This window comes from Oncorhynchus kisutch, linkage group LG6, assembly GCF_002021735.2.
Source record: "Oncorhynchus kisutch isolate 150728-3 linkage group LG6, Okis_V2, whole genome shotgun sequence".
In the NCBI taxonomy this organism is placed as follows: domain Eukaryota; kingdom Metazoa; phylum Chordata; class Actinopteri; order Salmoniformes; family Salmonidae; genus Oncorhynchus; species Oncorhynchus kisutch.
In genome coordinates this window covers 17233458-17260027 of record NC_034179.2, presented here as the reverse complement: position 1 = coordinate 17260027, position 26570 = coordinate 17233458, and the positions used below count along the sequence as shown (strand labels likewise).

Sequence of the window (26570 nt, the reverse complement as noted above, 5' to 3'; positions counted from 1 at the left end):
CCTATTCTATGTAATTAGTAAATTATGAATGCAATTTAGTGCAAAGATTGAGAAAACATAACTGTATAAATTTTATTTGCTTTGTATTTTGCTTACATTACAGTCACAACATCTTACATAGGCTTTACTCAATATAAATCTGAAAATAATTCAAAGTACTTTAATTTTGGTGATACTGTGTTATAGTCAGGATAACATGAGATAAATAATTCCAGACAGAAAGAGATGTTTACAAGAACAGTGACATAAGAAAAAAGACAAACATGATTTCACCTAAAAAGCAATACAGGCAATGGTCACTTAACATACGATATACAATCAAACAACCAAGTAGTACTACTGAGCTGTTGCACAGGGCCTTTTATACATGGAGGGCAGCAGGTAACAGATTTACACAGATCAGTTCAGTACAGAGATTCCCTCAGTGAAAAAAGCCTGATATTGCAAACATTGAGAAGGTACAAAGAAGGTTTATTGTTTTGTCTAGTGTACAGAGCACTACCAGATGCCATGGGTTAGGTTACCTGATAGAAGGCTAGGTTTCTCCTGAAATATATAGATTTGATAGGAACTTTTCTGTTCACAGACAGAGCACAACTTTGCTGTTTAGTTTTATTGATAATATAAATGTATTTTTATGTTACATTTCTCTCTGTTAGAAGACAATCTAAAAACAATTTCCCACCACCTTTCAACATCAGATTAAGGGAGTGAGCTGGGCAGAGGACTTTCAGAGCAGCGTTCTGTTTGTGCTCAACTATTGGAAGCCCTTTGAAACATCCCACTTTGTGGGTTGACAATGGATACTAGGGCTGTATTCAATGAGGGGAGACTCAACAAATGTTACAAATAGAAATGTAACATAGTGCTAATAAGTCCAATCCTACACAATACATTTCTATCTGAACGTTCTGTAACATTGCACCCTCCTGAACAGGGCCAGAGAAATGGGTTTTATTAGGGTTGCATCACGCTGCTCAAACCAATTGTTGATGCTCCTGTACAGCAATTTTGTAATAACCTCAGCATCCAGCAAGATCATCCATACAATAAACAAAGTTTTCAGTGCATAGGGATGATTACAACTTTAAAAAGGATGTGTGATGGTGTATAACATGGTCATGCTCTTTTGGACAAGGGCAATCTATATCAACAAACGCCTGCTTTTTGATAGATCTTCAACGTGTTTTAATAAGTACGTGTGCGTCTTCAACAACATTGGGGGAAACAATTGACAACGTAGTAAAAGTCCTTCAATGCCCTGAGCAGACAGAGGAACGTAAGGCAAAGGTATCCTGGGGGGAAATACATCTACTAATAACAGTATTTTAAAAACAACACCCAAACACACACAAGACTCACCCCAATACAAAAACAGAGAGGGATTGGCTTTGTGAGGGGAAATGTAGCCTGGCTGGCGCGACCCACAGCACAGGGACAGCTGTCGTACACTGGTCTGGAAAGAAGGCCGTTAATGCAATATTCACTCAGAAATTGAGCGATGGCTTTGATTGGTTCAATCAAATGTGATTTTTCCCCCTCAAGAGGTTGAGACCGCTCGTTGTTTTTAAAATACAACCATTGTAATGGAAGGGGCAGCGCTCAGGGGGCTGTGTGGCCATGCATGTTGGTGTTTGAGTAAGAATAATACAGAAGAGAACCAACCAGTAAAAACACAGCCCTCTTCATTATCGACACATTGTGCCAACATGGAGGAGCCATTCCAGACTGAAGTCAGGAGGACTTGAGAGTTGTGTGTTAGCCAGACTAGTGGACATGATAATAGGTGCTTTAGAAACACCACCCAGATGCTGTTGAACACATACTTGATGGGCAGAGTTAGTGTGACACACAGAGGCCAGATCATGTGTTACCTGGTAGCCTAATCCATGATGACATTGTAGAAAAATGTTACCATGCCCAATCATCAGCTCACTGTAGACTAAAAGGCACTCTGCTATGCTAAAATAGTTGCAGTGCTCCTGACATACGGTGATACTATGGCTAGATTCATTATCCAATCTGCCCCTTGACAGTGATCCAACATGGATGTGTGTGCACTATTCTACATACATTACTCTACATCTTTGTTATTCACAAAGAAGTTAAAGTAGGGTCACTTAGATTCCAATATTCCTATTTACCTAATAAGTGGACAACTTTCCTACCTTCACAATTCATTTAGAGTTTAGAGTACCATAAGCACTTTAGCAGAGCAAATAACTTGGATTTGATATTGTGAAACTTTACCCTACCTGAAAGTGTCAGAAACAGGACTGTATGCTACCCCAAAACCCAGTTTGGTGAATGTAAATTTAAATAGTTACCAATTATTTGTTTAAAATAGAATCCATATCCATGATAAAATCAAAAGTGGTAATTTAGAATTTGTTCTTAGACATTTTTATAAGCACAAGTTGAAACGGTGGTTGAGGAAAATAAATAGTAGGGGTATCTTGTGGGCTACAGTAAAAGCTAGCAACTGTAGAGAGATCAGCATCATGATTAGAACCTGGGCTACTAACTGAAGAATCAAATGATTAAAACGTGTTAATATCACACCAGAGAGAAGGAGAGGGACAAACAGAGCCATGATAGGATGGTAGAAAAAAATACATTAGAAGAAAAAACAAAACATGTAAAAATACCTATTATCAAAAAGTGTGTACGGTAAGTCTAAAACAACCCCCTTTCAGAAACACAAACAAACTGTGCTATTCCACTCAGTCAGAGGGTGCACCGAAACCAAGAACTGGTTAAAACCCAAATCCTGGTCCCGCTCGTTTGCTCTACCCTTGCACTTCTTTCTCTGCCAAGTCTCTCCCACAATCCTTGTTTTTTCAGGCAGGCATGGGGACAGCCCCTCCCTTCAGGCTGTTCCCACTAACTGTGAAGAAGGAGCAGCACCAGTGCCATAGCGCCATAGCACCAGCGCCATAGCAATTAATGTCCCTTAGTTCTCCCAATGCTAGAGCTCTGAAGCTGGGTAAGCATTGGACAGGGCTGTCCTTGCCTCCTGGTGCTGGGTCTAGCTAGATAACAGTTGACGGGGCAGTCTACTCTCCTCCCAATCCAATGTCTATGAGGATAGCTAGCCTGGGAGACAGAAACCAAGGACCTCCCAGGGATCACCACCACTCGCCAGTACCAATGTTTAGCTCTGGGGCTTGGGGAGAAAGGGGGCCACCCTTTCAGTCTCCCAGGAACGAGTTCTCTCTGCGCTGGGTGAGAGGCAAATCGAGAGAGCCCTTGGACCTAGCCTAGCAGTTGATGGAGGGACAGTCTGTCTTGCCCGCCGAGCTGATGATCCTCATGAGGCAGCGTCCAAACTCCTCCAGGATCATCCTCTCTGCGGTGGCCTGGGGCTGCTGGTTCAGCTCTGCCTGCTCAGCCTGCTCCAGCAGACACTCACACGTCACCTCCGCCACCTCCTTCGTCACAAACGTATAGGGCATCCTGGTTGAGAGAGGATGAAGAGATTAGCCACTGCTCTAGAACAAGATACAGCATAGATGGGGAGTACAGAGCCGAGGCTGGAGAGAGGGGGAGCCGAGGCTGGAGAGAGGGGGAGCCGAGGCTGGAGAGGGGGATGAGAGGGAGGTGGCGTTAAGGATAGTGAAAATAAATCTAGAGAAGATGCGTTGAGGAGAGGGGGTAGGTAGAGGAGGTGAGTAGAGAGGGGGTGAGGCTGGAGAGGGCGAGTGTAGAGAGGGAGGGAGTCTTACCTCCCCCCTCCGCTGGTGATGGCGGGAGTGGTCCGTGTAAGCAGGTCTGAGATCTGTGATGACAGCTTGGTCTTGGCTGCCGTTTGTTGTTGAACTCTGACCTCAGCTGCGTCGGCCAGGTGCATCAGAGTCTTCCTCTCAGGGCTCTCTTCAAAGTTCTTACAGCCCACACACTTACAGGTAGACGAGCACATGATCTTGGCCTGGCAGAGAGAGTCTCAATAAATAAGCAGGCGTGACCAAGAACGTGGTGTGCTACTAGTAGGTCGGACCAGAAGCCTGCACCCTCCCATATCTACTGGGTGAAATACCAGTGTGCCATCAAAGCATCAAGATTTGTGACCTGTTGCCACAAGAAAAGGCAACCAGTGAAGAACAAACACCATTGTAAATACAAACACCATTGTAAATACAACCCATATTTATGTTTATTTATTTTCCCTTTTGTACATCATTACAACACTGTACATAGCCATAATATGACATCTCCATTGCTTTGAAACTTTTGTGAGTGTAATGTTTACTGCTTGTACCATTTCACTTGCTTGACACACAGAGAGCGACAGAGAGAGAGAGAGAGAGAGAGAGACCCACCTCGTAACACTCGCAGTAGTTCTTCAGGCAGCCTGAGCGTTTACAGTTGCAGCCTTTGCTGTGTCTGCGGTCCGACTCGCCCTCTTTACCTTTACCGATCTTCGGCTTGAACGCCTCCGGGTTGCGGTCCAGACACGCCTGGGGAAATGATACACTCCTTTTAAAACAATTCTGTACACAAGGAGTCAGATATAACAGACAGGTATTTATTACACAAGGCCAAATCATATCACAAATCAAAGAGTACATTTGTCACACCAAGCTTTTCTTTCACACAAAGGAAGAATAAGGTGAGACAAATCTGAGGTCTTGTTCCTCACCTTAATGGCTTTAGCTCGGTCCGTCTCGTGTTCCAGGTTGTTGAAGCAGTTGGTACAGTTACAGTTCTGACAGAACTCCCCGTTGGCAAAACAGTCACAGTACCTGCAGAGAGAGCATTCAGACACAACATAGACAGCTAGAGGTTAGGCCCATCTCAAATGACGTCTAAATACAGGACATTTACTTTTTAAAGCAGGAATCCTGTTAAACATCAATAGTTGAGTAGGTTGAGTTCCCTGTAAGTTATTATAGTACGTACAGTTTGAGACACTGAGATTTGGTGCAGTTACAGGGCTTCCGTGGTCTGAAGGCAGCGCCTGATGTTGATAAGCTGTGGGAGAAGGGAATATGCTTATAATTAGTCAGTGCAGTGAGTTTATTTCAACGTTGTCATAACATTTCATATCAAAAGGAATTTAAAACCTTCAAACAAAGGTGCTTTATTGTACTGACTTATTCTACTGACAAGGACTTCTTTGCCATCAAACCACAGATCATACTCCAGCTGGGGATTCCCTGTGTGGTGTTGTGCTTACCCATTGAGAGGCAGTCTGGCCTGAGTCTGGATGCCTGTAGGGGTGGAGAACCCAGAGCTGCTGGCCAGAGTCACATACGCCGACTGCTGGAGCTGGAGAAGAGAGAGAGAAGTGTGAGAGCACAAACACACACGTTTAAAATTCATTCAACACACATTCCAGCCCTGTACCTGTGTGACGTATTGTGCGGGCAACACGGCGTAGCCCATGTTCCCAGAGCCAGGGGCAGGCGCCAATACGGTACCCGGGGGTAGATTGGTAAGGTTGGGCTGAATCTGGGGTAGCGATGTAGCGGGCATGATCAACCTCTGCTGGGTCTGAGTGGTCAGCACCTGGCCTGACGATGTCAAGGGCTTAGGCACCACCTGAGAGAGGAGAACAATGAAGGTTTGTTCAATTACACTCACCTTATTGATAGTGCATGTTGTCGTGGCTGAGTGAATGTATGATTAGGGGAGCAATTCAATCTGTAAGTAAGTAGTGTGTTCGTGTCACGTGTGTTTCACCTGCTTCATTGTCTGTGCTGGGACAATGGGGACAGACATCCTGACTTGGGTTGTGTTGACCACCATGGGCTTGGCTGTGGAAGGAAAACAGGTCATTATATACTGTTGTACATACACTATATATTTATGGCACTGTTTGGACCTAAAATCCTTTCCCTGCCACTCTGTATGGATGGTGAGTTGGGAGTCTGGCTCCTACCTGTCATGGATGAGTTAGTGATGGGGCTGCCGGCATGTCCCGTGCTGCTGCCCGTGGTGGCAGTGACCAGCCTGACGTAGTGGAAGCGGCTGCCTGGCACCTGGATCTGCTGCACGTTGGATGGGGTGGACAGGGGAAAGATGGTCTTAAATTGGGTGGCGCCCACCCCTCCCACCGTCACAGTCTGCACAGGCTTCATGGTCTGTGAGGGGAGAAAACAGTCAACATTATTTCCAAGAGCATCAGCAGTAGCATACCTGATGATCAAGGTCTTGGTAATTAGTTGGCTAGTTGAATCAGGTGTTCCAGTGTTTGAATAAAACATGTGCAGTTCTGGGGGTCAGAGAGGACCACAGTTGAGAAACACTGTTATAAAAGCTAGTTGTAGCCACGCAGTAGAATGGGTTGAGACTACCTTGGCTGGGGAGGTGGCTGTAGACTGTTGTAATAGTATCTGATGTCCCAGGTGGGCCATGTTGAGAGGCAGAGACACTGATTTCTGAGGGGAGTTGGGGACCTGTGAGGCCACCGACACCACCGTCAACTGTCACACAAAGAGAAAACAGAATGACATGTTTACTAATACATGTCAATAGCTCCAAGTTGTCATCCAAACACAAAATGGGAGAAAACTCAGGGTCCCACTCACTGGCCCAGACATGGTATAGTTTCTAAATGGATTGGGGTCATGCGGGACCTATAGGTTGGCATGCTTTCTCTTTATTTGCAGCTATTAAATATGCTAGATTTGGTTATTATGATATGTATTAAATAGTGGTGTAATATTCACTGAGTGTACAAAACATTAGGAACACCTGCTCTTTCTGAGACAGACTGACCAGGTGAATCCAGGTGAAAGCTATGATCCTTTATTGATGTCACCTGTTAAATACACTTCAATCAGTGTAGATGAAGAGGAGGCAGGTTAAATAAGGATGTTCAAGCCTTAAGACATGGATTGTGTTTGTGTGCCATTTAGCAGGTGAATGGGAAAGAAAAGATTTAAGTGCCTTTGAATAGGGTATGGTAGTAGGTGCACCGGTTTGAGTGTGTCAAGAACTGCAATGCTGCTGGGTTTCACACTCAACAGTTTCCTGTGCGTATTCAGAATGGTCCACCACCCAAAGGACATCCAATCAAATTAACACACCTGTTGGAAGCACTGGAGTCAACATGGGCCAGAATCCCTGTGGAACGCTTTCGACACCTTGTAGAGTACATACCCCAACGTATTGAGGCTGTTCTGAGCGCAACTCAATAGTGGGAAGGTGTTCCTAACATTTTGTACAATGCAAGTCATTACTCTATTATTTAGAATTTAAAATGGATTAACTGCATTCATTTTTGTTTCTGAAGTATGTCCTTTTGAGATGATTTTCTAAAAAAAATGTATAATCTCAAAATAGGACAATGCTCCTTTAAGAGAATTGGGTTCAAAGGATATTGACCTGGCTACGGTAGACTAGCCAAGACAAATGCTAAAGTGTCTTTTGTAGACTATCAACAGTAGCCAGTATATTGCTAGTATGTTCACTTTTGTAAATCACTTTCCTTAGTTAAAATAAATAAGCTGAGCGAGTAGATTGATGGGTGCTTGTTTTCGCTCTGGACACCATGCGCGTGCCGTGTGCCGTGCTTGAACGTGCCGAACTCTTGTACTTCTCAAGACGTTGTGACTCACGGCAGCGTGGTGCTTTAGTGAATGTCTAATCATAATCATATTGCGCAAATAGAAATAACATTACTTTTACGTATGTAGTCTTCAATGGTAGACTGCGACAGAGCAAGTATACGTTGAACTGGAACGCAAAAAGGAGATCCACTGACTGGAAATGCATTTACTGGCCCCAGGCCAGTAGGCCACTCTAATGTCAAACCCTGAATCTGCACTGGTTCTCTCTCCCTCACTCAAAGTGGGGTCAGAGGGATTGAGTGGCAGCATGTCTGACCTTGCTGGGCGACTTGAGGGGGGAAATGGCGATCTTGCTGCTGGAGCCGAGGGTCTCAGAGAGGGTGATGGTCCGCGGGGGGGTCACCGGGCTGCTTGTGGACAGGACCCGACCTGGGTGGGTGGGGTTAGGGAAGGGCACAGAATCACAACGATAAGGTCAGAACCAATTGGGGCAGGGATCAAAGTCTATATACATTTCTATGGCTCAAAGCAGTTATAATAGTCTGAACTATCAATTACACAGCTATCCATGGGTGTGTGGCACATTGGAAATCAAGCATTCTTTCTATGAAGATGTCAATATGAAGAGCATGTCAGGGGGATTACCTGTAATGACATTGGATACTGATGTCTGGGCAGTCAGACCTTTGTTGTTGACAGCTTTAGTGAAGACAAACTTGATTGGTCCAGCCGAAGACACCTGAGTTTTCTTAGCAATCTATTGAGAAACATGTTCATTTACCTTCACTGCACAAACTACAGCTTAGAGATAAAGCCCAGACCTATAAAGCCCGTCAACATCATCCACCATAAATTGTTATAGTATTTGCTTCAGAATGTTTATTTAGTCATTTCAACACTTAGGTTTGGACATGCCAATAAATGTATTTTTTCTATGTAAATAGCAATGATGTGGAATTGGAACCCCTCCTTTCACCAACCAAGTAAATGCATGTGAGTGTACTTGAAATGAAGATGATCACATATGGTGTTTGTGGAGGGGTTACAGTTGGGGACTGATTTCCAGCCTTATAAGGCTCTTCATGACAACACATAAGTAAATTAATCTCCTCACTACACAAGGTGAGCACAGCATAGTAAAGACACTGAATTACTTTCTGATGAATTGCAAAGAATCCAGACCCTTGAGACAAAAAGGTAAACAAGTCAATAAACAAGTAAACAAACAGGTCTCACCTGTACAGTCTTCAGCTGCTGGGCCTGCAGGGTGGATACCTGACTGGCCGAGCTGACCGTCACCACCTTGAAATGCTGCGGGTTGGCCTTGGCCTCCCCCAGACCCTGCACTGAGGCAGACTTGGAGCCTGTGTGGGGCAGCTGCAGCACAATAGGCTGGCCAGACTTTCCTATGGCCGTCACCATGAACTGCTGGCCCCCTGGAGTAGTGGTAGTGGTGGTGGTGCCTTGGGACCTGGTGGTATCTGCGCCTGGGGATGAGGCCACCTTGTTGAGGATGATCTGGTGGTTGGCTGAGAGGGTGAAGGGGGCTGAGAGCTTCTGTAACCCCCCCGAGGTGAGACTAACCCGGGAGAGGCTGCTGGTGGTTTTAGGGGTGGTTGAGGTTAGGGTGGAGGCTGTGGCGGGTCGCAAGGTGAGGGAGGAGGATGAAACCGTGGAAGAGGTGAGGAGGAGCTGGGTAGCAGAAGTGGTGCTACAGAGGGTGGAACCTGTGGGGGTGGAGGTGGTCCCGGCTTGGGTCAGCTGGGTTGGAGGGGCGTCCGAACACAGGCTTACGATCTCTGGGACAGCGGGCACATCCATTTCCATGGGGACTGGTGAGTCGTCACTAGGCTGTGATTGGCCAGAAGCTGCAGGGGACTCTGCGGGGGGGTCGTCATCCATGATGATGGCCTCTGTATCCATGATCTCATCAGGGAGCAGACTGTTCAGCTCTGGCGACACCACGTCCATGTCTGCAGGTTTACACTCAGCTCAGTCACTATTGGAAACAGGAAGCATCAGAATGTCAGTCCAAAAGCTCCACCAAGCCATTGGATGTGTTAAACAACTTTTCTTTCAGTAGAATGACTGACAGGAAAGTACCAGTACACTAGAAAACAGATATAGATAGCTGCTACTTGGGCTATAAACGTGCATTTCTAACAATAGGTTTTTATACATCTTGGTTAGTGCCCATAAGCAATTGTTAGGCAACCAAGAACAATTACAAAAGTATTTTCTATGTGAACAAAATACAGTGAGAAGCCTAAAACATAATTACCAATTCCTGCATATGATGGTGCACACACACACCACTACAAAGACAATGGAAGGCGCAAATCACCATGGATTTGAATGATGTTATTGTCACAATATACAGCCAAAACATGCAGTGTGTGACATTAGTGAATATATTAGTTTTATACATCTACTATCAAAAACACAAGCGCAAATACACCAAATAGTTTCAAAGACAGCGATGAATTCATAAGCAATGAAAAGGGTGTTACAGAACACACACAGGCAATAGAAAATCAAGTACTTGACGTTACAATATAAATTCATAAATCATCTGTTTAGCTAGCATTAGCAGTGTTGCAATGGCTCTGCAGCGGTAACTAACAGTGCTTTCTATGGTCGTTAACACTAGCTAGCTAGCTAAACGAAGCTGAATACGCTAACGTTAGTTTAGCTAGCCACCAAGAACAATAACAAACATGTTTATGCAACGACGTTATGATCCTTTGATTGCAACACAACTAGATCAAAAGCCTACTTTGCAACACAATCCACCGAATCTCGAACGGTGCCAATTAAATAGTTTGGCTAAACATGTCATGGATTGCATAGCGGAGGTGTAGATAGCTGGTTAGTTAGCTTGGCTAGGCCGCTTTGGACATCCCAGAAAATAAATCTTTGTCCTACCTCCGGCATACGCAAAATAAGACAGATAGGATAATATACAAGTTGATAAACTAGGGGGAGGGGGTCGATGTTCATCCCCTCAATTTTCGATAGGATATATGATCGGGGCCTGCTTTTTGTTCTCTCAACTATTAAGCAGCCTGTCAAAGTCATGAATTTGTGACAGGAGCAGCACTGTGAAAACGACCAGCTATAGCTTGCTAGCTACGTTTCTATTTTCAGGCCGGGTTGGATTTCGAAATATCCGCCATTTTCACCTCGTCATGAGTTCATCTAAAGAGATGAGAGGAAGAACGAGCAATAGATATGAACGCCCATGTCAGGAATCTTGTTTACCAATAAAGTAATGGGGTCACAGCTTGCGATAGATTACCTGGTAGTGCAACACAGTAATAATATTAAAGAGTTCTCCGCCTTGTGTCACATACTGTAACAAGCCTTATGAGCCTGTAAATACTTGCATGATACTCTGTGTACTGTGTAGAACTATACAACTTACGTAAATAACGTCACGAATAATACATCTAAATTATCTCAAATGTCCACATTTGAAAACTGGTGAAGTGTTATTATGCGTTTTTGGTAAACCTATTCAAATGTAGAATAAGAACATTCATTAGACCAACGCTTAATAGTCATTTGTCAAATAACAAACCCCCAGAGACTGAAATCAAATGGGGATACGACTTCCTTTTGGAAGAAAGAAACCTTGAGAGGAACCCTCGACGTAATCATCTGACTATTTGACAGTCAAAGCCCCAGCTGCCTTCAAGTCATTTCACAAAGCAGACACAGACTACACTAGGAAGGTATTTTTCCGTCTAGCCAATATTGAATAGACAGGATTACTACAGCGGCATTCACCTCTGGAAGCTAAACAATGACAGGCCCGAATGGCAAACTGGCTTAGCAAAATCAGAAATTGCTGTCCATCTGTCGGAGTGCTGGAAACTATCTAGAGGGCTGCATTTGCAATGAATTTGGGGTCATTATAATCACACAAAGCTACAGGCTGAATAATAAATGTAACTCTCAAACATCAGTAAAATAATAATTATCTATGAAATATATGCAACGTTAGTTTCCTTTATCCGAATGAATGGTGAATAAAGTTAATGGATATTTTCCAACTTCATATTGCTTCAACAACATGAATCCTATAACAAAGCTACGTTAGCTAACTATAATAAGGTATTTCCACAGTTTGTAAGTACATACTACAAGTAACGTTACTATATATTGTATCTTCATATGCTGCTAGCTGTCTGCTAACTGGCCAAATTGATATCATCAGCTGTTAGCTAGCAAGCCTAGCCAGCAGCAACACAAAGTATTGCCCCTTTCACACAGCGAACAGATTCTTACGTGGTTTGTTTCTCCCCTTGAAGCTATAATTTTTCGTGTCTCGAAACGCCTTAACTCACATACTCCTTCACCGGTCCATACAGGCGGAGCAACATATCGGTAAAAAGCACAGAAACGTAGACGATTGTTCAAAATACCGCGCCGAGCGCCATTTCACCCCTAACATCCCATAATAATGTCACGCACTCCTTGACAACCACATGGCGCGTCATTGATCGAAGTACTTCCGGCCTCGCTCTCAGCGTGTGATAGATCTACACAACAACTCGGTAGGAACTGACAAAATAAAGGAAACACTTGAGTAAATGAGGGTTACAGAGCGAGGCAAATTGTATTAACCTGAGCCGCGGTGCACCAAATTATGTATATATACACACTAGATTTCTAATAAGGGGCGCTATGTTGAAGCCACAGTGCCGTCATCATTTGTTAACGTTTACATTCGTTTTTGCCACATTTATTATATTACAGACACCTTCATGCATACTGTTAAATTATATTATGTGAGCTAAACAGAAAAAATCTAAGTATAATTTTTTTGAGATGACTAATGTTACAGGCCCAACTGCAACAAAAAAATACATGTAATTTTGTCCTTGAAACATGAACTACTCTTACTAGGGAGTGCCAATATGTCCGACCGTTGGCTCCAAAGCCAATACACAGCTTCAGCAAATCAGGGTTTACATACATCATAGGGTAACCAGTCTAGACCCATGACGTAAACGGGCAAAAGCGGTAAGGGAGTTGGCCATCCTCAAATCGAATAGTAATCTGCGCCAGTTGGGCATGTTATCAAGGTAGCATGATGCATCGTCCAGAAACAAACATGTATTTTCCATCAAACATGTTTTTATTGTCGATCCTTTTTTCATTGGGAAGGCAGAAAAAGCGTTTTTTTTAAATCAAAAGCAATCACATTTGCATGTGAAAACATAATCCTACTCAATGTGGTTATGGTGTTATCCCACTGGGCACAGACGTCAATTCAAGGTCTATTACACGTTGTTTCAACGTCATTTAAATGAAGTGAAAACTACATTGATTCAACCAGTGTGTTCACAGGGGGATACTTTGTATTCCATGTTGTAGAGCAGCTTCTTGGGAACACAGACATTTATTTAATGAGGATAGGATTTACCATTGCTGAGATTTACCATTGCTGAGATTTTTTTGAAGTGATCGGAAAAGGTCGAAAAGGTTGCGGACAGGTCATTGATAATCTGTTATCAATAAGGCTCCTGTCTGAAATCTTAAATTCAACACCTTTTTTCCAATATTTCCAGATAGGGTGGTCATATTGTTATGACACTTTCAGGGCTGGTGTAGAACACAGAGATATACAAGTAAAATGTATTACATTAATATGCGGTATTATGCAAATTAGGTTGTTAATATGCTAATTAAACAGTACGGAAAACATCATTACAGTAACTCAAGCCCAATAATTTATGGTAGGGTGGTCATATAATTAACAAATTCCTCGGTGTCCACATCACTAAGGAATTATTATGGTCCACACACACCCACACTGTCTTGAAGAAGATACGGCAATGCCTCTTCCCCCTTCAGGAGGCTGAAAATATTAGGCATTGGCCCTCAGATCACCCAAAAGTTCTACAGCTGCACCATTGAGAGCATCTTGACTGGCTGCATCACTGCCTGGTATGGCAACTGCTTGGCATCTGAACGCAAGGTGTTACAGAATGTAGTGCGTACGGCCCAGTACATCACTGGGGCCAAGCTTCAATGCCATCCAGGACCTCTATACCAGGCAGTGTCAGAGGAAAGCTAAAACAATGTATCAAAGACTCCAGTCACCCAAGTCATAGACTGTTCTCTCTGCTACCGCACGGCAAGCGGTACCAATGCACCAAGTCTGAAACTGAAGGAAAAAGGAAACGGCACACTGCTCTTGATAGTATCACCGATCTTTAATGAGCTTACGTATCGGCCACACGGCCTTCGTCAGAGCTTTTGGGATTTTTTGAAAGTTGCACCATTATGTGGATCTGGCCCCACCCACATCCGTTCTACACATTGAAGGGGGTTGGATGCAAAGGAAAAATAAATAAGTGCTACCAAATATAACAATATGCATTTCATAAATATTACAAAAGTGTATAAATAAGGCGTATTAAACACGTCTGTAAAATCTCAATGAGGACATAGCAAGTTTTCATTAGTCATAGGGTACATTGTACAAAAAAAGTCAGAATAATCTACAAGAGACATATTTCATGTGCAAATTCACAACATAACATACATAGGCATTTCATCATTAAGTCCTTTAGGAAATAATGTCTGGAGGGTGAAAATCCAAAAACATTATTAATATCTCCTCCCCTGTCTGATATCTTAACTTTCTCTATGCCACAAAATCTAAAGGTGGAAATATCATGCCAAGTCTGAAACTAACAGGACCATGAAAAGCTTTTACCCCCAAGCCATAAGACTGCTAAATAGTTAGTTAAATAGTTAACCAAATAACTACCCGGACTATCTGCATTTACCCTTTTTGCACTAACTTTTTTGATTCATCACATATGCTGCTGCTACTGTTAATTTGCTATCCTGTTGCATAGTCACCCTATTCCTGGTTATATGTACATATCTACCTCAATTACCTCATACCCCTGCACATTGACTCAGTACTGCTACCCCGTGTATATAGCCAAGATATCGTTACTCATTCTATTTTAAACCGTAAATTATTATTTTTCAATTATTTCTCTATTTTTCTCTCTGCATTGTTAGGAAGGGCCTGTAAGTAAGCATTTCACTGTTAGTCTACACTTGTTGTTTATGGCACATGTGACAAATAAATATGTATTGATTTTTAGCCTCCCACCAGGGTAACCTGGGACAGATAATCTAACCCCCTCAGTATATTGAAAGCAGGTGCTTCTGCACAGGTGTGGTTTTAGTTCATTAAAATCCCATCATGCTTAGGACCATGTATAAAAATGTACAGTTGCCCAATATTTTGGCTACCATGGCTAGAATAAGAGATCTCAGTGACTTTGAAAGATGGGTCTCAAAGGCGCATTGAAACTGTTCTGGCGGCTCATGGTGGCCCTATTAAGGCGCTCTATGCTGGTGTTTCCTTTATTTTGGCAGTTACCTGTAGATCAGTAAGCCTGAACAGTTCACAAAAAGAACAATTTTGGAATATAAATCAATAATTAGTTATTTGGTAACATTTAACCGCTGATGTAACAACATGTACATACAGTAGTCAATGTAAAAAACACGGAGTTCAGTATAGGCTAAACACCATCTTCAGCGTTCCCAGGCTGGGGCCCTGGGGCCTCTGCCCTCATGGTCTTGCAGGCTCTCTGTACCACACTGCTAATGTGACAAAGATAGAGAGATGGGCCACGTCTCAAATCAAATTGTATTTGTCACATGCGCCGAATACCACAAGTGTAGACTTTATCGTTATATGCTTATTTACAAGCCCTTTCCCACAAATGCAGTTAAAAAGTATACAAATTAACAAATATTTAAAAAATAGTAACACAATAAAATAACTATAATGAGGCGATATACAGGCAGGCACCCTATTCCCTTTATATACAGTGGCAAGAAAAAGTATATGAACCCTTTGGAATTACCTGGATTTCTGCATAAATTGGTCATCAAATTTGATCTGATCTTCATCCAAGTCACAACAATAGAAAAACATAGTGTGCTTAAACTAATAACACACACATTATTGTATTTTTCTTGTCTATGTTGAATATATCATTTAAACATTCACAGTGTTTGTTGGAAAAAGTATGTGAACCCCTAGGCTAATGACTTCTCCCAAAGCTAATTGGAGTCAGGTGTCAGCTAACCTGGAGTCCAATCAATGAGACACGATTGGAGATGTTGGTTAGAGATGCCTTGTCCTATAAAATGTTTTCACAAAATTGAGTTCGCTATTTATAAGAAGCATTGCCTGATGTGAACTATGTCTTGAACAAAAGAGATCTCAGAAGACCTAAGATTAAGAATGGTTGACTTGCATGAAGCTGGAAAGGGTTATAAAAGTATTTCTAAAAGCCTTGATGTTCATCAGCCCACGGTAAGACAAATTGTCTATAAATGGAGAAAGCACTGTTGCTACTCCCTAGGAGTGGCCGTCCCGCAAAGATGACTGCAAGATCCCAGTGCAGAATGCTCAATGAGGTTATTAAGAAGAATCATAGAATGTCAGCTAAAGACTTCCATGAATCTCTGGAACATGCTAACTTCTCTGACTCTACAATTTGTGAAACACTAAAAAAAGTGTTCATGGGAGGACACCATGGAAGAAGCCACTGCTGTCCAAAAAACATTGCTGCATGACAAAGTTTGCAAAAGTACACCTGGATGTTCCACAACCCTAGGTATGTTGGAAGAAGCATCATGGTTTGGGGCTGCTTTGCTGCCTCAGGGCCAGGACAGCTTGCTATCATTGACGGAAAAATGAATTCCCAAGTTTATCAGGACATTTTGCAGGAGAATGTTTGGCTATCTGTCCAACCAATTGAAGCTCAACAGAAGTTGGGTGACGCAACTGGACAATGACCCAAAACGCATAAGAGAAATGCCTTCTGAGATGGCCCAGTCAGTCCTGAACTCAACCCGATTTGAGATGCTGTGGCATGATCTCAAGAGAGCAGGTCACACTAGACATCCCAATAACATTGCTGAACTGAGTTTTTTTGTAGAGGGGAATGGTCCAAAATTCCTCTTGACCGTTGTACTGGTCTGATCCGCAACTACAGAAAATATTTGGTTGAGGTTATTGCTGCCAAATGAGGGTCAACCAGTTATTAAATCCAAGGGTTCACATACATTTTTCACCCTGCACTAGGAATGTTTACACGGTGTGTTCAATAAAGACATTAACATATAATTGTTCGTTATTAGTTTAAGCAGATTGTTTGTCTATTGTTGTGACCTAGATGACGATCAGATCAAATTATGTGGAAATACAGCTATTTCCAAAGGGTTCACATACCTTTTCTTGCCTCTAGTGAAACATTACCAGGGCACATAGGGTTCACATAGGCATGTATTTTGTCTGTCCTAGTATGATTCTTTAGAAAATACAGGGAATGGAGAGGGTGTTCAGATGTGTGGTTTTAGTTTATTTAAAAAAAATGGGATTCTGCTGAAATGCAACAAGACATTTTCAGACAAAGAACACCGGGAAGATGCTTTTGTCAAATTCAAACTATGGTTATTGCTAGTTGAGCACTATACTGTACTGTAATACTTGTGTTGTCCAGAAATATGACCCTTCCTGAAGCATTATGGATTATGATATTGTCCAAAGATGTCCCTCTTTTGTTCTATTTCATCTAAGGCCCTAAAAATGGTCAAGCACTCCTGCCACCCTCAACCACACTCAACCTGTACCCTGCACATTGACTTAGTACTGGTACCCCTGTATATAGCCTCGTTATTATATTGTGTTACTATTTTTATTTAGTAAATATTTTATTAACTGTAATTTTTCTTAACTGCATTGTTGGTTAAGGGTTTGAAAGTAAACATTTCATGGTAAGGTTGTATTCAGCAAATACATTTTGATTGTATTTTTTTGTACCTTTTATTTAACTAGGCAAGTCAGTTTAGAAGAAATTCTTACAACGACGTCCTAGGAACAGCGTTTTAACTGACTTGTTCAGGGGCAGAACGACAGATTTTTACCTTGTCAGCTTGGGGATTGGATCTAGCAACCTTTTATCTTACTGGCCCAACGCTCTAACCACTAGGCTACCTGCCACCCGATCTAAGTGTCTGTCCCAAATAGCACTTTATTCCCTATAAAGTGTAACACTTATGACCATGTCAAAGGTAGTGCACTACATAGGGAATATGGTACCATTTGGGTTATAACTTAAGAGCTAATTTTTTACCTTTCAGCTGGCAATTACTCTTGTGCCTTGTCACATTGTTTGTTTTGGCATGCAGTCATTCTTTTCTCATGTCTCATTTAGTTGTTCAGATACTGTATGGGCTCTATCTATCTTAAGGTGTGTTGTGTCAAGGTTGACCAATATATTTTTAAATCACACCTGTGTTAATTAACATAAGAAAATGACAGCTGCCTAAGCATAAAACGTGACAAGGCACAGAGTCTAATTCTTTGGAAAATACAGACATGAAAATCACTTTTTATTCAGTAAAACGTTGTTAGACGTTGCGCTGTTGCATAGTAATATCAGAAAAGTCTAAAGCGCAAACGAATCTCTGTTTTAGAGACCAACGTCTAAATCTGCTGTACAGATCTGTTACAAGTCTTGGAGGACCTTCTAGGCGTTCCCTGTGTAGCGTGGACAGCATACCCTCTTGTCGGCTGATAATTCTCGTTGACACTTCGTCGGAGAAAATGGCGGCTGGAGTGAGACAGGAGCTTGCACAACTTATGAATTCAAGCGGATCTCACAAAGATCTCGCTGGAAAGTATGTATTGGCCAAAATGGATGAAAATATATGTGCGTGGAGATATACATTACTTTAGACCTGAGTGTGACGTTTACAGTGAATTATAAAAGTGTCAATGAGCAGCCCGCCGATGCTAGTTATGCTAGCTAGCAATAGCTATTAGCATCACACTGCGGCTAGCATAGGTTAGACGTTTTACCGGTACTGTATGTATCTAACGTTATCTACCGGTATATTAGCTAATGTTAATTATCAGCAAGCTAGCTAGACAGTGTCTGGATAAAATGATTGCCAAATATATTGTGCTGTCAACAGTGTGCACTAGTCAATTAGCTACAGTTTAGTTTATTAACGTCAGCTAGCTATGGCTTTTAGTAATGTAGATGGCTAGCTAAATATAGCTAACTAACTGTAGTTGGCTTTTGATTTGATGTGTGTATTGATTTGCATTTGGTATTGCAGGCTTGCTATTCCATTTCCATTGTAATTGAAAATAATTGTAAATTCTTAAGTCATGAATATCATTTTTAATTTAAGATAACTAGCTAGCTAATACACCCCTTGTTTGATCAACTGTAGATATCGACAGATTCTGGAGAAGGCCATCCAATTCACAGATGCAGAACAATTGGAATCATTAAAAGCATTCGTTGAAGCAAGTATGTATCCTGTATAAAGTACAGGATGGAATAAATCCTGCTTACCATTTACTCACCTGTTACATAAAGTCCCCCTTTTCCTTTGTACAATCATTACTCATAAATCACATGACTGTATATCCTTCCTAACTAATCCTCTCCTGTCCTGCAGTGGTCAATGAGAATGTCAGCTTAGTGATCTCTAGACAGCTGCTGACAGACTTCTGCACAAACATACCCAGTCTTCCTGATAGCACAGCCAAGTCAGTTTACCACTTCACACTAGAGAAGATACAGCCCAGGGTCATCTCATTTGAAGAACAGGTGAGTACTGTGTACATTGCACACACCTGGTTTCCCAGATCTAGCCTAGACACTGGTTTGAAATAAATAACACAAATGTCTACCCTATGTTTAAATCCCATGTCTACCCCCAGGTGGCCTCCATCAGACAGCACTTATCCACCATCTATGAGAAGGAGGAGGACTGGAGAAACGCTGCTCAGGTTCTAGTGGGCATTCCTCTGGAGACAGGACAGAAGTAAGTCAATTTACTTCAGTGTTTCCCAATATAATGTTGTGCGACTCGCCGGGAGTGTACAATTTGGTTCTAGCTGAGCACTAACACGTCTGATTCAACTTATAAACCCTCTTGTCCTCTTGGTCAGGCAGTACAACGTAGACTATAAGTTGGACACGTACCTGAAGATCGCCCGTCTATACCTGGAGGATGATGACCCTGTTCAGGCCGAGGCCTACATCAACAGAGCCTCTCTGCTGCAGAACGAGTCCACCAACGAACAGCTACAGGTCCACTACAAAGTGTGCTACGCTAGAGTGTTGGACTACAGGAGGAAGTTTATCGAGGCTGCACAGCGGTACAACGAGCTCTCTTACAAGTCCATCGTCCACGAGACAGAGCGTCTAGAGGCCCTGAAGCACGCTCTTCATTGCACCATCCTGGCATCAGCAGGTACCTGCCACTGGTTTGTCTATTGTCTTTCACAACATTGTGAAAGGCATGTAGTCAAAGCAGCTCTAACTGTCGTTGCTTTTTTGGCTCCAGTTTTTTGTTGCACTATATTTGGACTGCAAGGTATTAACAGTAAAGTTCACTCTCCCTCTTCCTTCTATCTTCTCCCTCCCTCTCTCTTCTTTCTCTCCAGGCCAGCAGCGCTCCCGTATGTTAGCCACCCTGTTTAAAGACGAGCGCTGTCAGCAGCTGGCGGCCTACGGCATCCTAGAGAAGATGTACCTGGACCGCATTATCAGGGGGAACCAGCTGCAGGAGTTTGCTGCCATGCTTATGCCCCACCAGAAAGCCACCACTGGGGATGGTCAGTCTCCCAACTCAGCCTCTCTCCATAGTCCCTAGTTATTTAATTGATTGTGTAATATGAAAATATGCTCTGCTGCATTACTGTGGGATTCTGTTTTTAGGCTCCAGCATATTGGACAGAGCTGTTATTGAACACAACCTGCTGTCTGCTAGCAAACTTTACAACAACATCACGTTTGAAGAGCTAGGGGCGCTTCTGGAGATCCCTCCCGCTAAGGTAAGATGGATTTCAACATATAAGACTCAGTAGCACTTTCACAGGCGTACGTTTTTTTCCCGGAGGGGTGTAGGTAGGTAGGTCTAGGGTTTTGGTAATGCGTCCTTTAATTTAGTGTATTTGTAAATGTTGAAAATCAGGTACGTTTTAAACAATTCTTTAATTTGTTATCAAGAATGATAGTTGGTGTTAAACTATTCTTTAATTTGTTATCAAGATTGACAGTTGGTGTATGCATATCATCTTATTCCTCAAGACGTTAAGTATCTGATGGAGAAAATCACTTTTCAGGGAAAGAGTTCGGGATGTCATTTATGATGAATGTAGCGTTTGAGGGCATAACCAACACCTTTAGAATGAGAGGTTGAAGTTAAAAAATAAACGATTTATAGTATTTTCACAGACATGCAGTATTTATCCCAAAATATAAACAGAATAATATTTTGTGGTCTGTTATTATGAAAGTTGAAGTGTCAGTTTTAAAGCAGCAGCATTACCTAGAAGGCTTGTATTTTGAATATACATGTTGTTGTGCAGGACGATTATCTCCATGGTGAGGTCCCTGGTTACAGATGCAGTCTGGTAGGGAACATAATCACTACTTTACTAATGAATGGGGTGTGAAACCAAAAATACACAACTAAAATACAGTGAAATAAAGCCTTGTTGGCTCTCTCTCTCGCAACTTCTTGGTTGAAGATAGAGGTAATCAGAACGGAATGTGCACTCCCCTTATAATACCAGCTAAATGCTGTGGCTGATGTTTTTGTTAACGTAAAGGGTGTCCTTGTAATTCCTAAAGACTCGTATTGTGTCATATTTCGGGAAGTAGGCTACTCCAGGTAGTGGGATTGGGGATACATTACTCATAACCATGTGAAATTGTAGTCTTATTTGATGATCAAGTTGATAAGGGGCACCTAGGTAAGACATTGATCTGTAATTTGTCTCTGTGGTAAGTAGTAAATTAGGTTTCTACTGAAAACAAACCTTGTACTGTACAAATAAATAGCCTGTGTTGCAATGATAGGAAAGCTGTGGAGATTGTTAAAGTTTAATGATACAGGCATTAGAAAGGGAGCTTAGTATTTCTGTTCTATCATCATGGAACAGCGCCAACTGAATTCCACCCTATTGTATATTTAGTTTATTCTTATTACCCAGTCATTTATTGCATGCATATCTTATATCCCACAGTATGTTTCAAGTACAGAATGTTTCTGTTGCTATTCTCCCCAGTATGACTTTTTCAACTCTGCTGAATTGAAAATATTGTAGAGTTAGCTATGTGAACTACTCATTGGTTTGTGTGTTAGTGCACCAGGTTACAACGTCCAAATAAAGAGTAAACCTATGAGATATTTGTTGTTGAAAGATTGTGAACTGCATGTCTGGTTACAGTGGACTTAGTGTACATATTGAATTGACAAGTGGGATGGTGTTAGTCAATTATAACGGGAGTGAGACGCTACACTACAGTTCTCCATTGGGCTGGGTTAGACCAAAATACATTGTAATTTGTAGGTAATGCATACATTTACTCCTGACGCATAAAGGTAACTGCCAAAATAAAGGAAACAACAACTTTAAGGGCGTTGGGAATAGATTCTACAAGTGTCTGGAACTCTATTGGAGGGATGCGACACCAGTCTTCCACGAGAAATTCCATTATTTGGTGTTTTGTTGATGGTGGTGGAAAACACTGTCTTGTTGCTGCTTCAGAACCTCCCATAAGTGTTCAATTAGATTGAAATCTGGTGACTGACACACGCACACAATTTAAACCCCTATGCTCCTTTGGGAACCCGCTTTCAAAGTCACAGATCTATTCTAGCCATGGTATACATGACCCTAAGCATGATGGGAAGTTCATTTCTTAATTAACTAAGGAAACGTGTGTGGAAACACCTGCTTTCAATATATACTGAACCAAATATAAACACAACATGTAAAGTGTTGGTCCCATGTTTCATGAGCTGAAATAAAAGATCCCAGAAATGTTCCATATGCACAAAAAGCTTATTTCTCTCAAATGTTCTGTACACATTTGTTTATATCTGTGTTAGTGAGCATTTCTCCTTTACCAAGATAATCCATCCACCTGACAGGTGTGACATAATCAAGAAGCTGATTAAATGGCATGATCATTACGCAGGTGCACCTTGTTCTAAAATGTGCAGTTTTGTCACACCGCACAATGCCACAGATGTCTCAAGTTTTGATTGAGCGTGCAATTGGCATGCTGACTGCAGGAATGTCCACCAGAGCTGTTGGCAGAGAATTGAATGTTAATTTTTCTACCATAAGCCGCCCCCAACGGCATTTTAGAGAATTTGGCAGTACGTCTGACCGGCCTCACAACCGCAGACCACGTGTAACCACAGCAGCCCAGGACCTCCACTTCCGGCTTCTTCACCTGCGGGATTGTCTGAGACCAGCCACCCGGACAGCTGATGAAACAGGAGTATTTCTGTCTGTAATAAAGCTCATTTTGTGGGGGAAAAAATAATTCTGTTTGGCTGGGCCTGGCTCCCCAGTGGGTGGGCCTGGCTCCCCAGTGGCTGGGCCTGGCTCCCCAGTGGGTGGGCCTATGCCCACCCATGGCTGCGCCTGTCAGGTGTGAAAGATGTAGATTATATGAACTGTATCTCAGTAAAATCGTTGAAACTGTTGCATGTTGCGTTTTTTACATTTTTGTTCAATATACTTAATTTACTCAAATGTTTCCTGTATTTTGGCAGTTACCTGTACATGTTGGCTGTATTGTGAAATATTACAGTAGTTATGTACACAGACTAACTAGCACTTAACAACACTTGTCGTATTGGCCTGAAATGAATCTGACCATGTTTCACTGGCCTGATCCAGAAACAACCCCTAGTACCTACCACTACCCACTTCATGGGGACCTAAAAGGATTGTACCATAAGCCAGTGTTTCTCAACTGGTGGGTTGTGACCCAAATTTGGGTCGATTGGTCAGGGGTGTCTGAGTAAAAAGGAAAACTAAAACCAGGTAGAAGGTGTGTAGAAATTAGCATGAACCTGCATTTAACAAAATATAAGTTGATTTCAATATGTAATTATTGACAACAAAAAAGTTGGGAATGTTGTTCCCTTGTCATATAATTGCTACATTTGTGATCAATATAGCATAAAAATACAAACATTCAGATTGGGTCAAGACTGAAACAACCTGATTCAATTTGGGTCCCGAAGAAAAACCAAACACTACTTAGCAGTATGGCTAATAGCACATGAGGCTATGGTTGTTTCTGGACAGGGCTGTTAACTTGTTACTGACATGTTCCTATGTGTAGTTGGTAGTATAGTGTGTGTGCCATGGCGATGCCAGTGAACTATCCCTGTGTGTCTGTCCCTGTCCCCAGGCTGAGAAGATCGCCTCCCAGATGATAACAGAGGGACGCATGAACGGCTTTATTGACCAGATAGATGGAATCGTCCACTTTGAGAGTGAGTACTTAGCCGTTAGCTGTGCATGGACTCCTCTATTTACAGAAGGCTATGCCCACTGCTCAGTTAGCTCTAGGAGGATGAAAGGCCTCTCTCTCTAGGCTAGGGCCTGGTTCCTCTTGGTTAATTCCTGTCAGCGTAAGATTCCATGGTTCCTTTTTAAGTTTCTGCTTTTCTAGCTAATGTAATCCTATGCTTTTTGAAATGTTATTATTAAAATGTTGTGTTATTTATTTTCAATTAGATACCTAACCCTCTTTCTCCCTTCCTCTCTGTCTCTCAGCACGGGAGCCCCTGCCCACCTGGGACAAGCAGATCCAGTCTCTATGTTTTCAGGTGAACAACCTGCTGGAAAAGATCACTGCTGCTGCTCCTGAGTGGACAGCCCAGGCCATGGAGGCTCAGATGACCCAGTAGACTGACTTACAACCCCTGGCCTGGAACACTCCACATGACCACCCACACCAGGCACACCCCCTGGCCTGGAACACTCCACATGACCACCCATACCAGGCACACCCCTTGGCCTGGGAAGTCTCACATGATCACCCACACCAGGCACACCCACTGGCCTGGGACATCTCACATGATCACCCACACCAGGCACACCCCCTGGCCTGGGACATCTCACATGACCAGGCACACCCCCTAGCCTAGGACATCTCACATGACCACCCACACCAGGCACACACACTAGCCTGGGACATCTCACATCACCCCACACACCAGGGCACACCTGGCCTGGAATACCCCACACACCAGGGCACATCTCACATGGCACCCTACTCCCTATTCACTATGGAGGGTGCGATTTTGGCTGGGTGGCTGGGCTAAGTGCAAAGTTTTGTAAGATCGTACTGTACTGAAGACTGCAAACACGAAATTGTTCAGTTGAAACCAGCTGAAGCCAAATTCTGTTGTATTTTGGCAGGGGTTAATAGAGCTTAGCCGAGTGCCCGGCCTTAGTAGTGGTAGGGGAAACACTGGCCACTCCTCCCCACATTTTCTCTCTCTCTCTCTCTCTCTCTCTCTCTCTCTCTCTCACACTCTCACTCTCTCTCACTGTCTCACCCTGTGAGACATGTTCCAATCTGGTACTTCTCTAGCATGTTTCTCAGAAGAAGGCTGCTGTATATTATGCTTGGAGTTTACCATTCATCTTTCTAGGACTAATAAATGGATACTTGAATCCATAGGCTCATCAAGTTACCAGTGGTTGCAATCTCATATATACTTTGATTTCATGTAATACAAACCAGAGAATGCAAACACTGATGTCCCACGACGAAGGTGTTAGGGATTCTATTTGAAATGTGAAAGACACACAGGCCATGCCTACCGCCACTTAATTTGTTGCTGTATTCTTGTACAATGATTTTGTTACATTCTGTTTGGAAACATTTTGTCAGACCTGGAGTGCAACTTCAACAAAGAGATGAATAAATCAAAAAATAAGTCAGTGTACATGTTTTATTTCTTCTGAATAATCAGCTCTTTTTCATCACTATTTGTGTTTCAGCCATGGTTTATACTGTTGAATTTGCTGTATCGGACTTCTTCAACAAGGTCCATGTTTGACAATAAGTATCTTCTTCCTGGTTTCTCTGCAAGAGAAAAAATGAATTGCAATTTCCTTAGACCCTGTCAGTATAAATGACATTGTACTCTCACCAGTTTGATTGGAATCAGCAGGATAGAGATGACTTGCATATAGTAATCAGGTAACATAAGGTTTTACAACTAGATTTAACCATGTACTTTCCATCTCCAGTCCCTCTTTATAATCAGCATCCAGGATCCAAACAACTCCTTTTATAACAACAATGACTGATAGTGTTTCTTTGTTGTACCTTACGGTGTCACACAACACACACTCGTTGGTGTAAGTGACTCCGTTGGATCCACAGACAGGCTCAAAGTGGAAGGGACAGCCAGGCTGCTGATAGTTGTAGCACGCTGGCTAAAGGAAAGATGTTTAAGTGTTGTGAGCTTTGTCTTTCCGCCCAGTTTTAATTAATTTGAATGGACCATTATGATCAGTTACACAAGAAAAACTAGTTAACTCTTTGTGTCAAAATATGAATAACTGGATACATTACCTTCTTAAAATTTGCCCCCTGCACATCTGTTGGACAAACATTGTCATTGATATAGTGACACAACATTAACCATACATACTAAAAGTACATTTCAATGGTGAAGAAGTATGCTTACTTGAGAGGCAAGATATGATGAGAAGAAGGAAAAAAGTAGGTTTTCCAGGCATATTGGCAACTGCAGTAGTTCGCTACAGTGAGTGTTTCTCCTAGTAATAAATGTCTATATACTCTATTAGTGTTTTGGGAAACTTCAATGACCTCATTTCTGGCCAAAGTCCCCCTTCGGTTCTATTGACAGTGACACACATTTTTGTCTCTAGTCTTAAAACAAAATGTCTAACAGTAGCACCATGCAGATATCCAAGCTCTTGTGAAGACCAATGTTGAACATTACTATTGTTACAACCACACTCCCTGTTCATTCATTCAGCTAGCTGTTATGATGTCTCTTCAAGGCAATATTCAGAAGGAAAAACAATAGTTTTCTGTCAGGGGAACACAAATCACACACAACAGAGGGGAACATTTCAAACAGACCTGCATGATATAGGGCTCCGTTTGACAAGTCAATGAT

General features: G+C 42.3%; 3 protein-coding genes across 6 annotated transcripts; 1 reads left to right on the top strand and 2 right to left on the bottom strand.

The window, feature by feature from the left end:
- Positions 1-58: 58 nt before the first annotated feature.
- LOC109892422 (protein lin-54 homolog) lies at positions 59-12016 on the bottom strand. 3 transcript variants are annotated; one of them, XM_020484937.2, is made up of 14 exons: positions 11805-12016; positions 8751-9513; positions 8160-8271; positions 7831-7943; positions 6297-6425; positions 5882-6083; positions 5683-5756; positions 5347-5541; positions 5177-5268; positions 4900-4971; positions 4640-4742; positions 4320-4457; positions 3726-3928; positions 59-3456 (listed from the first exon to the last, which is right to left on the bottom strand). In XM_020484937.2, exons 2-14 carry the CDS (start codon positions 9483-9485, stop codon positions 3261-3263), a joined length of 2364 nt encoding a protein of 787 aa, XP_020340526.1. In that variant the 5' UTR covers positions 9486-9513; positions 11805-12016; the 3' UTR covers positions 59-3260. The 3 variants fall into 3 exon arrangements, with proteins under 3 accessions (XP_020340526.1, XP_020340527.1, XP_031682163.1); XM_020484938.2 differs by lacking the exon at positions 11805-12016 and adding an exon at positions 10440-10603; XM_031826303.1 differs by lacking the exon at positions 11805-12016 and adding an exon at positions 10291-10427.
- Positions 12017-17906: 5890 nt separating this feature from the next.
- Positions 17907-25356, top strand: LOC109892420 (COP9 signalosome complex subunit 4). 2 transcript variants are annotated; one of them, XM_020484933.2, is made up of 10 exons: positions 17971-18248; positions 18810-18889; positions 19041-19192; positions 19306-19409; positions 19537-19841; positions 20035-20205; positions 20309-20424; positions 20962-21006; positions 23813-23897; positions 24181-25356. In XM_020484933.2, exons 1-10 carry the CDS (start codon positions 18175-18177, stop codon positions 24312-24314), a joined length of 1266 nt encoding a protein of 421 aa, XP_020340522.1. In that variant the 5' UTR covers positions 17971-18174; the 3' UTR covers positions 24315-25356. The 2 variants fall into 2 exon arrangements, with proteins under 2 accessions (XP_020340524.1, XP_020340522.1); XM_020484935.2 differs by lacking the exon at positions 20962-21006 and having other exon boundaries at positions 17907-18248.
- LOC109892421 (trypsin inhibitor ClTI-1-like) lies at positions 25350-26246 on the bottom strand. Its single transcript, XM_020484936.2, has 4 exons — positions 26112-26246; positions 25997-26022; positions 25748-25857; positions 25350-25501 (listed from the first exon to the last, which is right to left on the bottom strand). The coding sequence occupies exons 1-4, from the start codon at positions 26161-26163 to the stop codon at positions 25456-25458; spliced, it is 234 nt and encodes a 77-aa protein (XP_020340525.1). The 5' UTR covers positions 26164-26246; the 3' UTR covers positions 25350-25455.
- Positions 26247-26570: the final 324 nt, after the last annotated feature.

Bases quoted from the DNA above. Each gene is read 5' to 3' on its own strand.
- LOC109892422 (XM_020484937.2), bottom strand. From the start codon at position 9,485: ATGGACGTGGTGTCGCCAGAGCTGAACAGTCTGCTCCCTGATGAGATC. The intron at 5,757-5,881 runs GTAGGAGCCAGA...TTCCTTCCACAG, and splicing joins CACTAACTCATCCATGACAG to CCAAGCCCATGGTGGTCAAC. The intron at 5,542-5,682 runs GTGAAACACACG...CTCCTCTCTCAG, and splicing joins CAGCACAGACAATGAAGCAG to GTGGTGCCTAAGCCCTTGAC.
- LOC109892420 (XM_020484933.2), top strand. From the start codon at position 18,175: ATGGCGGCTGGAGTGAGACAGGAGCTTGCACAACTTATGAATTCAAGC. The intron at 19,842-20,034 runs GTACCTGCCACT...CTTTCTCTCCAG, and splicing joins CACCATCCTGGCATCAGCAG to GCCAGCAGCGCTCCCGTATG. The intron at 23,898-24,180 runs GTGAGTACTTAG...TCTGTCTCTCAG, and splicing joins TGGAATCGTCCACTTTGAGA to CACGGGAGCCCCTGCCCACC.
- LOC109892421 (XM_020484936.2), bottom strand. From the start codon at position 26,163: ATGCCTGGAAAACCTACTTTTTTCCTTCTTCTCATCATATCTTGCCTC. The intron at 26,023-26,111 runs GTAAGCATACTT...TTTGTCCAACAG, and splicing joins CATCATATCTTGCCTCTCAA to ATGTGCAGGGGGCAAATTTT. The intron at 25,502-25,747 runs GTACAACAAAGA...TTTCTCTTGCAG, and splicing joins GTGTTGTGTGACACCGTAAG to AGAAACCAGGAAGAAGATAC.